The sequence below is a fragment of the Musca vetustissima genome, unplaced genomic scaffold, assembly GCF_032173495.1.
Source record: "Musca vetustissima isolate MV318-11 ecotype Yass unplaced genomic scaffold, APGP_CSIRO_Mvet_v1 utg4395, whole genome shotgun sequence".
Taxonomy (NCBI): Eukaryota; Metazoa; Arthropoda; class Insecta; order Diptera; family Muscidae; genus Musca; species Musca vetustissima.
The window spans coordinates 444,179-456,462 of NW_026885219.1; the positions used below are offsets into that span (position 1 = coordinate 444,179).

General features: G+C 35.6%; 1 protein-coding gene across 1 annotated transcript; it reads right to left on the reverse strand.

Annotated features, from left to right (window-relative positions):
- Positions 1-4,343: 4,343 nt before the first annotated feature.
- On the reverse strand, positions 4,344-9,913 carry LOC133332347 (putative gustatory receptor 39b). The gene is made up of 3 exons (XM_061540746.1): positions 8,870-9,913; positions 4,590-4,772; positions 4,344-4,505 (listed from the first exon to the last, which is right to left on the reverse strand). Exons 1-3 carry the CDS (start codon positions 9,911-9,913, stop codon positions 4,344-4,346), a joined length of 1,389 nt encoding a protein of 462 aa, XP_061396730.1.
- Between the last annotated feature and the right edge of the window lie 2,371 nt (positions 9,914-12,284).

Below are 12,284 nucleotides of genomic sequence, written 5' to 3' on the forward strand. Positions count from 1 at the left end.
CGATGTTACGTTATAGACAAAGTAAAAAATGTAAATTACAAATTTTCTTAGATAATTTTGCAATGTGGTAATCGGTAGAAATTAATTCTGACGGTATTCTGGAGGAAGGTTTGCGAGAATAAATTATTATCACATCCAGTCGTTTTGGAAATTTTAGTTACACATTTAAAATCTCTAAATCGGAAAGTAAGGCATCATGTGTAAAGCGGGACAAGTTTGCCTGAAGATTTCCTGATTACGACCCAGTTCCCTCTCCTCGCAAGCAGAGAGATGTATATTGACGTATTATGCCCATTTCCGTTTTACGGGGGTCTAAATATTTGTTTATTTTCCTGCAAGTCACTGTCTTGGCATTTCTTCAACACCCAAGACACACGACCATACTGAGTGATTTTTGCTAAATAGAATGGAGGTCGTACAAATCATATTTTAAAAAATAACCACTGCAAACTGGATTGTCGATGTACCATTTAATTTTGACCCAAAGGGTCATCAACGCAAATTATTTGTGGACTTATTATGGCAAAACAATTATCTAAGAAAGCGCAAAACTGATAAGCCGACTCGGCGATTTGCAAACATTACGTTTCGTTTTGTTCGTTTTCAGTTTTTACTTTGTCTATGGAAACAAAGAGCTCATCACGATGATTGGATCATCCCAGACACAGATTTGACGCTTTGGGAATTTGTGCGCTTCCAGATTTTTAGAAAAAAAACGAATAAACTGCTTCGATCCGGTTTTGAAAAAGTGGAATTTGCCACAATTGAACTTTTGTACATGGCAATAATGATAAGGTGTACTTGTTTTGTTTATTTTTATATGAAAAAAATATTATTTATGCGAAAAAAATTTTATTGGGGGTTTTAAAACTCAAAACAGATGTAATTTTTTTGAAACGCTATAATAAAATAAATTTAGAACAGCTTATGACATAAATGAATTATTTTCATTTGGAAAGAAATACAGTGCTAGTCAAAAGTGTGTATTAAACAGTAAGGAAAGTCTAAAAATCTGACTGGACCAAATATCCTTTAGCAATTTTGGCAGTATACCAAATATGATCCTAAGATTCTTATTGTATCTCACGATTTACATAAAATCGGACGAAAATATATATTGGAGCTGTATCAAATTTTTAATCGATTTCAACAAAACGTAACATGCGCCAGTCAATTAAATACGCTATGTAAAATTTCGTGTAAATTGAACACAGTGCCTTGGTACCTCATTCGACGGAAATCAAATAAAAATGTGTGTATTATATGGTAGCTATGTTAACATCGGAACCGATTTCAAAAAAAAGTAAGGAAAGTTCAAAAGTCGGACGGAGACGACTATATGAAACCCTTCAACTCTTTTTGCGGACGACAAACTGCAACAATTTCAATACGCTGTACAAAATTTTGTCTCAATCGGACAACCATTGACAGGTTTAAATAAAATCGGACGAAACTATATCTAAATCTGAACTGATTTTTCCCAATTTCAATTAGGGCAAAATTAGTGACATGATCCACATTTCATTCAAACCAGATCATAAATGCGACCTGTACGGACATGCATATATCGACTCAGAAAGAGATTCTATGCATATTCTCAAGAGGAACCATGGGTCCATCTCGATTCCTTTTGCCTGTTAGAAACATATGCACAAAGGCATAATACCCAGTACCACAGTGTGGTGAAGGGTATAAAAATGTTCGAATATATGGGAGCTATATCTAAATCTAAAGCGATTTCACTCTTGTTTCCTCTATGCAGACTAATTGGTCTTTATAAAGTCCTGTGGTCTCTCAGCAGACCTACACTTCCAATCGGTCTCTTTATATATAAATTGATCTTTATAAAGGCCAGTGGCCTCTATACAAACCAATTCGACTATATAAACCCCTATGTTCTACATAAATACCAATTGGTATTTATACACACCTGTAGTTTCTCTGCAGACTGTGGTCTCTGTCCAAATGCAATCGGCCTCTATAAAGAACAATAGTCCTGTATTAAGATCTATGATCTCAGTACAGAGCAATTGGTCTTAATAAATTCAATTGTAAGTGAAAGTTTCTTTATAAATCCAATTGAAAGGACATGGGCTATAATGAAAATTCGTTAGAGAGATTTGAAACTGAGATTTTAATATTTTAACATGGAGTACGAATCTATAGTAGTTAGGGTAGTATACCGGATTAAAAAATGAATATAGGTAGTTCCAAATTCAACGCGATGAGTATTTGGTGAAGATTAGTATTTGTTGCAAAATTTCATGAAATCGATCGAAAATATGTATGGAAGCGATGTCAAAATCTGTATCGATTTTCATCGATATCGCAAAGGATTCGCGTTTGGACTAAAAAGCATTTTGTTTAGAATAATTGAACAGAGGGACGGAAAGATGAGGATGTGAAAAGGCTGCTAAGTTCGTTCGGATCGACGTTGTTACACGTTCCCTCACGGGGGTGGAATATCTAAAATACCTTAATTTTATATGGGTAAAATTCTGCCAGGAGGAAACTAAATATCAAACCGACTCTTATGTTGGGAAATAGGGCTACAAAAATCAGTGCAAACGTATATGGGTTTATACCAAAACGTAAACCCATATTGATAATTTTTGGAAAAAAGATTGGGTCCCAACTTCGGACTTGATCTATGCTTGGTAAAGATAATAGGTTGAGCAAAGTTTGGTTCAAATCGGACATTCCATTCGCCTGATATTAGCTTTATAAATATTGAACATTTTGACCATTTGTGGGGGAGGTACCAGAAGAAGGGGACCAATGGGTCCCAACTTCAGACTTGATCTAGACTATATAAAATAATAGGTTGTACAAAGTTTATAAGTATTGAAAATGTTTACCATTTTTAGGAGACGAACCAGAAAGAGTGAACCAATGGGTCCCATATTGGGAATTGATCTAGGCTTTGTAAAGATAATACGTAGTGTAAAGTTTGGTTCAAATCGGATAGTCCTTTCTTATGATATTATAAAATTAATTCTTAGCACAATTTTGATCATTTTGTGTGGGAGAGATATTCCCAATATTCGAACTTTAGCTAAGTTTTATACACAAAACATAATAAAGTTCCTTACATACTTAGCTGACTCGAGACAGAACATTTGTTCCATCTTGTGTGCAGTTTTTCCAGTTTGAAAGACCATGATTTAATATGTCATCCTCCACTTGATCTTCCTATCGTGGCCTTCTCTTCTGCGTGAAACATCAGCAGCCTCGTACAACATGACGTAGCCACCCAATTGTCTGTAGCACGATACGTCTGACAATCTCTCAGACACTTCAAGATCTGTCTCATCTGCTTGCGCAAATACCCATGCTTCTGATCCATAGACCAGCACGGGTAGTATCAGCGTCTTGTAGAGTGTGGCCTTGCTTTTGAGTTGCTTACTCAGACCATAGTAGCATCTGTTGGCCAACACTATTCTCTACCTCGAAACTGTAGTTTTTAAGTTCCACATTTGGTTCGAGTCTACTGGACGTCTTGGGCGATAGTAACATCAGCTTGGTCTTCTCGCCACCTATTACCAGTCCCACTTTGGCAGGAGGCTGTTACCGCTCGCAATGTTCGACCCATTATGTCGATGTTGTCAGCGTAGGCGAATAACATGGCTGTTTGGTGTACAGAGTGCCATTTTTGGTCACATTTGCATCTCGGATGACCTTTTCAAGCAGGATGTTAAAAAGATCACACGAGTGGCTGTCACCTTGTCTGAAGCCTCGTTCGGGCTTCGAAAGGTGCTGACCTTATGCCAGGTAAAATTATCCTGGATAACAGTATTAATTTTGTAGGAATGCCGAACGCAGACATGCCCAATATTGACATTGACCAGTCGTTTACTCAGCACGCTGGATATCACTTAATGTGCACGGGACAAACCGAACATACGTAGCTCACACAATTTGTGAATGTAACGGTTATTTTTTGATAACCCTTGGTACTTAAACGCCCATGTTTCATCTAAGGACCTACTTATGCGCAACAATTTTTTGTAGAATTTTTTTTAAAAATATTATAGAATAAAGTGCAGGAGTGTACGCAGACTTTTTCCACTGAGTGTACATTTCATTCTTACCGAGCATGGCATAATATTTTGGTTTAATTAAAAGAATTAATTTTAATTATTTCCATTGTATCCAAGAGCCTCCCAAGATTTCAAATCTAAACTAGAATAATAATAATCATTGTTATCACTAAATATGTTTGTGTGTCATGTTGTTGTGCGACACATGATCAAAAACATACGATTTTCAAACCACACAAAAAATCTTCAGACCACCAGCTGAGAGATAATATTGTAGTTAATTCATTTATTTTTTTTTAATAATCACTCCAAATTGTTATTCCATGTGTTATTAAAATTACTTGAATTTGTGCATACATCATTCGTAAAATTTAAGGTCATATTAAAATCCTCCGGCATTAAATTTGAAGAATTTTGACGGAATTGTAGTAGGATGACAATGTATGTGACCATATTTGCAGCAATCTGTAATGAAAAAATAAAACAAACGTTTTCAAATTATTATTATTATTATTTATTATTATTTGAAAAAAATCAATGCATTCTTACCGCCATAACAAATTTCAAATTAAGTGTAAAATAATCATTAGCACTTATTCGTATTGGATTGTGTAAGATTTGCATTATAAATGCCTGCAGCAACGAATTGTATTCAGTGACATTCCGGGGATTGGAGAATTTTGATGATGATGTTCTTAGGAGGCTTTTTAGTGAGATCAATATTAAGTTGCACTGAAAAGATAGAAAACATTATTAAAACAAGTAAAAATGTATTGATTTCACTTTCGAGGTGAGCTACATGATCGAAGTTGCAATGAAAAGGAAAGCAGAGAGATACTACATTTCCACATTCGACGCGTTTAGGTTGATTAGGCGGTTCATCAGACATATTGGGCAATCTGTTTGTAACCCGCGAAATATTGGTACTGGTCGTCATATCTCGATTGAGTCGATCTAGATTTGTGTGTTCGTCTGTTCATTATAATTTTGAATACCATCCATCATAGGTATACTGATAGTTATTTGAAATGAAAGTATAGGGTACATACAATTAAATTGTACCGCGCGATTGTTGTAAACCATATGATATACCAAATACAAATTTATATACCGTTATATGGGGGCTACCCGAAAAATTGGACCTATATTAATATTTTTTTAGTGGACAAATTTGGTAAGTACAAAACTTAAGCGAATTGGGGGACCGTGGACCGATATAGCCGATCTTCGAACTTGACCTGCAGACAAAAGACAACTCTATGAAAAATTTCGGCGATCTATCTCAATTCGTTTAGACGCCAGAGTGATTACAACCAGAGATGGTCCGTCAGAAACAGTGACGTAAATGACGTACATATTCGACGTATAATACATACGTCAGAAACGTCGGAAACCTACTCAAAACCATTAGCTTTTTGCAAAATAGCTGTTTCCTTTAATAAATTATCAAATTACGTATGCTTTACTCAAATCCATATCAAATTTCAAAATTTTCATCTCTAAAAAGTTTGGAATTGTTTATCAGTTCCAGTAAGGAATAGTCAGATACATATAAAAATGATATATATTCTACAAAATACCTATATATGGTAATGATATTCAAATAAATAACGTTTACTACATTTATTACATTTTATACAGGTATATGACGTTTTCGACGTTTACACCTGATTACAACAGACGGACATGGAGGAGGGTATAAAAATAGTAAAGTCGAACGGATGGACTATATGATGCCCTTCACCACTTTGGGTATATTCAATAGATGCATCCTTACAGACGTCGCATTTTTGTAGGACCATTGACATGGAATTGGTTGAGATCAATCTTTAAAAATGTCATTCTGCAACCTATACTAAATTTTTCATTTGGACAATGGAGCAATATTATGAAAATCGACTTAAAGCAAATCTCAAGCAGACAACTGTTGATTATTTGGGACCCAATTAAGATTAAGTTGGTCGAAAATATATATATTGGCTATGTCTGCATTTCTACAAAACGCAATTACGTCATTCTATGCTCTATTATGTACGTTGTTTAAAATTTCGTGTCAATCTGAAGACGAGTATGGTGCACCATTTAATTAAAATCGGACAAAAATATATATGGAAGCTATATCCCAATCTGAACCGATTTCAACGAATCTTGCCACAGGATAGGTTATACTAACTTCAGTAAGTTTTGAGCCTATCGGTCATATTTTGGGCCTTTGGGGCAGCATTTAGTAAAAATCGGGAGCTATATCTAAATCTGAACCAATTTTATCAATACTTGACACACGTTATGTTATAGTAATTTAATGTACTTAAAATCGGAAGGCTATAAAGAGACGTTAGAAAACCTCCCAATAGTGGGAAATAATAAAGGAAGAATGTACCAAATCACCAACCCCCCCGCGCAATTTTCTGCTCTCATCCCATCACTGGATAAGAGATTTGCAGAAGTTAATTTTTAAAACGGATTTCCAACGTACTAACGTAAACCAGTAAGGAAAGTAATAAAGTCGGATTGGACCGACTAAGTATCCTTACAATTGCATGTCAATGTTTCCTCGAAGGAACATACTCATGTCTTTCTGTAACCTATGATAAATTTAATTTCATGCGGACCGATTTAGAGTCGTCTGGGTAACATGGGACAAATTTATGGAAAACGATTTATAGCAAAATTGATACACGCTATTCGGTACGACGCACTGTTAAAAAATTAATTTCAATCAGACACCCGTTCGAAATACATATGGATGCTATGGCTGCATCTGCACCAATTTCAACGTTGTGCAAAATTTCCTGTTAATCGCACATTAGGAGTTTGGTGCACCATTTATGTAAAATCGGACAAAAATATATATGTATATGTGGGAGCAATATCGAAATATTAACCGCTTTTCCGAAACTTACCACACATCATTCTTGACTCAATTCAGTACGCTATGCCAAATTTCGTGCAAATCGAAAGATATATAGGGACTTTGGTGCGCCATTTACATAAAATCGGACGAAAATATATATGGGAAAAATCGGTTCAGATTTAGAAACCGATTTTTCCCAATTTAAGTAGGGATCGTCCTTGGTCCAAATAAATGAGCTGTGCCAAATTTCATCCAATTCGAATCATAAAAGTGACCTGTACTTGGCTTACAATGTAACAGACGGACATAAATCGACGTAGAAAGTGTGGTGAAGGTTATCTATCTATACTAATAAAAGAGTAAAGTGATTGACTGACTGATTTAACGATTCATCAACGCCCAGACGAAACGGCTGAAGCTAGAATCTTGAAATCTTATTTGAGGGTCACTCTTGGTCCAAAGGTGTCAGATAAGGCTGGGTTTTTGGAAATTCGTACTAGAACGGTACGAAAAGTACTAAAAAGCACTAAATTTGATACCATTTGTATTTGGCGAACCAGAACTCTGAAATTTGGATTGAGGGTCACTGACGGAGTGTAGAATAGATGTAACAAAGGCCTTTTTGGAAATAGGAACTATAAGTATCCGAAAAGAACTGAAATGTACTACATTTGGTACAATTTCATAGCATGTGAATGGATTGAGCTAAAAATTTGGAATGCAAATTAAGGTTGAGAAGTAGGTTCGATATGAGGAGAGTTTAGAAAGCGTAGAAAAGTACTATATGGTACTATATTTGGTACAAATTTGATTTGTACAAATCGAGCTGGAATCCTGAAAATTGAAAGTAACATTACCGTCGGAGTTTAGTATTAGTATATGCACGTAGTTTTGGAAAAATTTTACTTTTGTGTACGAAAAGTACTAAATCGTACTATAATTGGTACATTTTGGATTTGGATGAACCGATAGAGCTGGAACAATGAAATTTGGAGTTAGGATCGTTGTATTAGTTTAACAAATTAATACTTATGGGTACTAGATGGTACTAAATTTGGTACAATTTGAATTTTAGGTGAAACAATAGAGCTAGAATCATGAAAATTCGAGTCAGGATCAGTGTGGAGGTGTAAGATTGAAATATGTAGGAAGTTTTAGCAATTCGTACAAATGTGTACTACATTTGGTACAATTTAAATTGTCGGTGAAGCGATAGAGTTGAAATCATGAAATTTGGATTTAGGATCACTGTGGGGATGTAGGATTGGGGTATGTAGGAAGTTTTGTATTTAGGATCACTGTGGGGGTGTAGGATTGGGGTATGTAGGAAGTTTTGTAATTGGTACTACTGTGTACAAGATTTGGTACAATTTGAATTGTGGGTGAACCTATGGAGTTGGAATCCTGAAACTTGGATTTAGAATCACTATCGGGGTGTAGGATTGGGGTATGTTGAAAGTTTTGAAAATTCGTACTACTGTGTACTAAATTTGGTACAATTTAAATTGTTGGTGAACCAATAGAGTTGGAATCCTGAAATTTGAGTTTGGAATCATTGTGGAGGTGTAGGATCGGGGTATGCATAAAGTTTTGTTGGATGGTTGAAGAGGGTACTTACGGAGATAATGTGTGCTAAATGGAAAATTTGGATTTGGGTGAACCTTTAGAGCTCGAATCATGACATTTGCTACTAAATGGTACTCAAAATTAATTTGTGGTCGATATTAATGTATTCCACACATTAATACCGACCATTTTTTCTGACATATGCAGTTTCCTACATTCGCTAACGAAGTTGCGGGCATATGCTAGTAAAGAATAAAATTGTATGCTTTAATTAACACGCACTTACTCACTGTAGTTCATTTGTGTACAGTTACTGGATGTCACTATGATATCATCAACATAAACAATAATGCAGCTCAATTTTCCAGAAATATTTCCATATTAGAAATTTTGTATTATCTCTACTCACCCGCTTCTCACACCGATCTCCGTTATAGCATAGGACAAAAAATATGGTGCACAGCGGTAGTAGTGTTCCTCCAGTTATAAACAAATAATATCTTGCATAAATATTCATAATTGTCAGTAGAGACCAGTAAACATGTATTATAATATCCAATACAATAACTGTCAAAATGCCCACCAATGAGACGCCAAATATCCGGTTATATATTATATGTAAAATATATATTTCATCATAGACCATTTTGAAGCTCTCCATATATTCATAGGATTCCAAATGATGATAGTTTACATCAAGAATGCTATAATTCCGCTCAATTTTACAAGACATTACCGCTTTCAGTTTGTCATTTAATAGTTCCAAGTAGTAGCAGAGATAATCCAAGGCAATTAACATTTGCAGGCAACGGGTTCGAATAATTAATACGGCCAATATGGCATGCCAAAAATAGCCAGAATATCGGATGAAACAAATGACCAACATGACGGCCAACAAACTGCCATAGACCACACAGATGTAGAGAAAATATTTACGCCTTTGCCGATGACGTATGGCATCCACACATAGTTGTGTTTGTAGCAGGTGTTGCATTAAGCCTTGTATCTTATCGATACTTCCAATAAATGTAAAATGTTCCTTATAGCCCAAGGCCGTTTCAATAAGGACCACATATATCACCAGCATTTGTATTACAAAAACAATAACACTAACCAAATCCGATATTACTGTCTTATCTTGAAAGGGCGAGAAGACCAAACCGTACAAGGTTAACCATAGATTGAGAATAATTATCGCACCGGTGTAAATTTGTTGCCATCGCAAATGTTGATTGGGGCCAAAATCGACTGCAAAATCACAAACATGATTTACATGATAATTGACATTGTGTGAATACGAATGGGAGGGGTACGGAGGGTACTGATGCTGACATGGTCGTTGGTGTCGTCGTCGACGTTGCTGTTGTTGGCTGCGCCTCCTTTTTCTAATATATGGCGCTAGGCCAAATATGGCAAAGAATTTCAAAAAATTCAAATGTAATTCGTTAACCATGATTACTTTCGTTCGTTCGTTCTTCGAGTCGAGTTGTAGGTTATGTACTGAAGGGACGTAACAATCGATTGCATTATTCTGACATGTTCTGTTGATGAGATCCATTTATTCGTAAAGTCATATTTTGTGATATATGCACATGTCAATATTAATTTATTGGCGATAATTATTTTATGCAAATTCACACTCAAGGAAATTATGCCTGACAAGGGCACGGGAATGTGACAAAAAATTTAATAAGCAATCGTTAGGAATGAACGAACAATAAACTCCTTTTTTGGCGTATGTCTTCAAATTTATATACGTATACATACATATATTTGAATCCTTTATTTTGAAAGTGGTTTTAGGTTTTGATACAAATCTTGGTTTTCTAGAAAAGTTTAAAAAACATATTACGTTATATATTCTATCATGTTAAAGGGCACAAAACCTCAAAGAAAATGAATACCACTTAAAGATAATTTTGAAACAAAACAAATCCAAACATCTCAAAAATATCTCAGTATAAGATTAAATGGGCTTGAACCACTTTCAAAATAAACGAATCATTTAATGCTTCATTATCGCCAGGATATTTTAAATGCTTGGAGATTAAGTTTTATAATTGACTCTGCGTCCAAAGAGATGAAGGCAGATGAGTGTGTTTAGCTGGGTATGCTGTTGGAAAGATGCCGCGATGCGTGAGGTCTTAGGTCACAATCAGGGCATGTATCTGGTATTGTGTGATCAATTCGGCTCCAGTATAAATTGCACAATCTAATCATAATTGAGCTAAAATCACTCTCGTTTGTCTAGATACCTGTCGTTCTTTCGCTAATATAAGTGGTGGGCGGACAGCAAGAAATACATTCGCGTGGTATTGGACCATAGCCTGGGTCACGGCTTCCGCGTGAATACTATTTATACTTGCTCGATAGGTATCTTGGTCAGAGATTCTCTCTTGTACAATTCTCTCTCTCTAGATTGTGTAAGACCGACCTTCTTCTCCTCGCTCGGTCTGTATTCTGGTATGTTCGAATATTCGTCCACTGCGTAGCGCTTACATACGCAAATCACACCAGTACCGCCTAGCATACCATAGTGGTTTGCGCAGGCGACTTAAATATTCAATTCTTCGGAGTAATTTGTGGTCAGAATCTGTACAACATCGACCATGACGTTGGGCGGCAGCGTCATTTCAATCGTCCAAGAGGTGAACAGTGTGGCTGTGGCTTCATATTCCTCATATTTTACATGTGAGCATTTCCGGGAAGTTATAAACCAAAGTACAAGAATTTTTTCATAATTGTACTTAGATACGTAAAAGTACGGCAAAAATTAAAAAAATGCGAAAATGTGTCTCATCGAAATACATACTAGTTTTAGACCCCATGTTTCTTTGGGCCAAATCCATTTCAGACAATTTAAGTCGATTTACAGATGTCCGTCCGTCTGGCCGGTTCGAGGGGAGTGACAGATTTAATCCAAACTTTGCAAATCTTAATATTTCATTCAAACTTAGTTCAAGTTCGCCTCCTAAAATGGTCAAAATTGTGCAAAAAAACTTATTTTGTTAAACTTTGTACAACCTATTGTCCTTAACAAGCCTATATGATGCGAAGATTCTGTATAAATTCAATAGTAGGCGAATGGAATGTCCGATTTGACTCAAACTTTAAATAACCTATTATCTTTATCAAGATAAAGACCGAAGATGTGATCACTTCTGGTACCTCCCCTACCAATAGTCAAAATGTTCAATATTTATAAAATTATATTAGGCGATAGAAATGTCAGATTTGAACCAAACATTGCAGAATAGGCGTCTTTCATTATTATATTGTCAATTTTTTTGCATCGGGCCAAGACCCACAAGTAAACCCAACCCATACCATTGTAATTCCTCAATCGTGCTTCACATTAGACATTTGAATTAGTTTTCATCGCCAATAATGCTTATCGTCGGATTGAAAACGGTTTAATTTGGATTCATACGTTTCCAGTCAACCACTGTTCAACTTTTGGGCTCGTTGAAAATTTTTTACCCTGTTTTTGCATTTTTTTATAATACAGGTTTTTGGTTTTTTTTACTGCTGCTATAGCCACTGTCGGGAAGGGCTCTTCACGTCGTTCCCCCATTAACAGGAGTACTGACGAAACATATTTGAGGTTTGGGATCAACGGAACATAATTATAAATTTTTGTACCCATTTAACCACTAATTGGGACAATTTAAGTCTCTTTGCCATTTCCAGGGTGGAACATCTTTTTTCACTCATGACCCGCATGGCCTCTTCAGAGGTTATTAAATGTTTTATCCATGATTTATTATTTTAGTTAATTATTTGTTTTTTGTTCAAAAATTTCCACAATGCTTTTAGTAATGTAA

Bases quoted from the DNA above. Each gene is read 5' to 3' on its own strand.
- LOC133332347 (XM_061540746.1), bottom strand. From the start codon at position 9,913: ATGGTTAACGAATTACATTTGAATTTTTTGAAATTCTTTGCCATATTT. The intron at 4,773-8,869 runs GTGAGTAGAGAT...CTATCTTTTCAG, and splicing joins GAGATCGGTGTGAGAAGCGG to TGCAACTTAATATTGATCTC. The intron at 4,506-4,589 runs GTAAGAATGCAT...TTTTCATTACAG, and splicing joins ATTTGAAATTTGTTATGGCG to ATTGCTGCAAATATGGTCAC.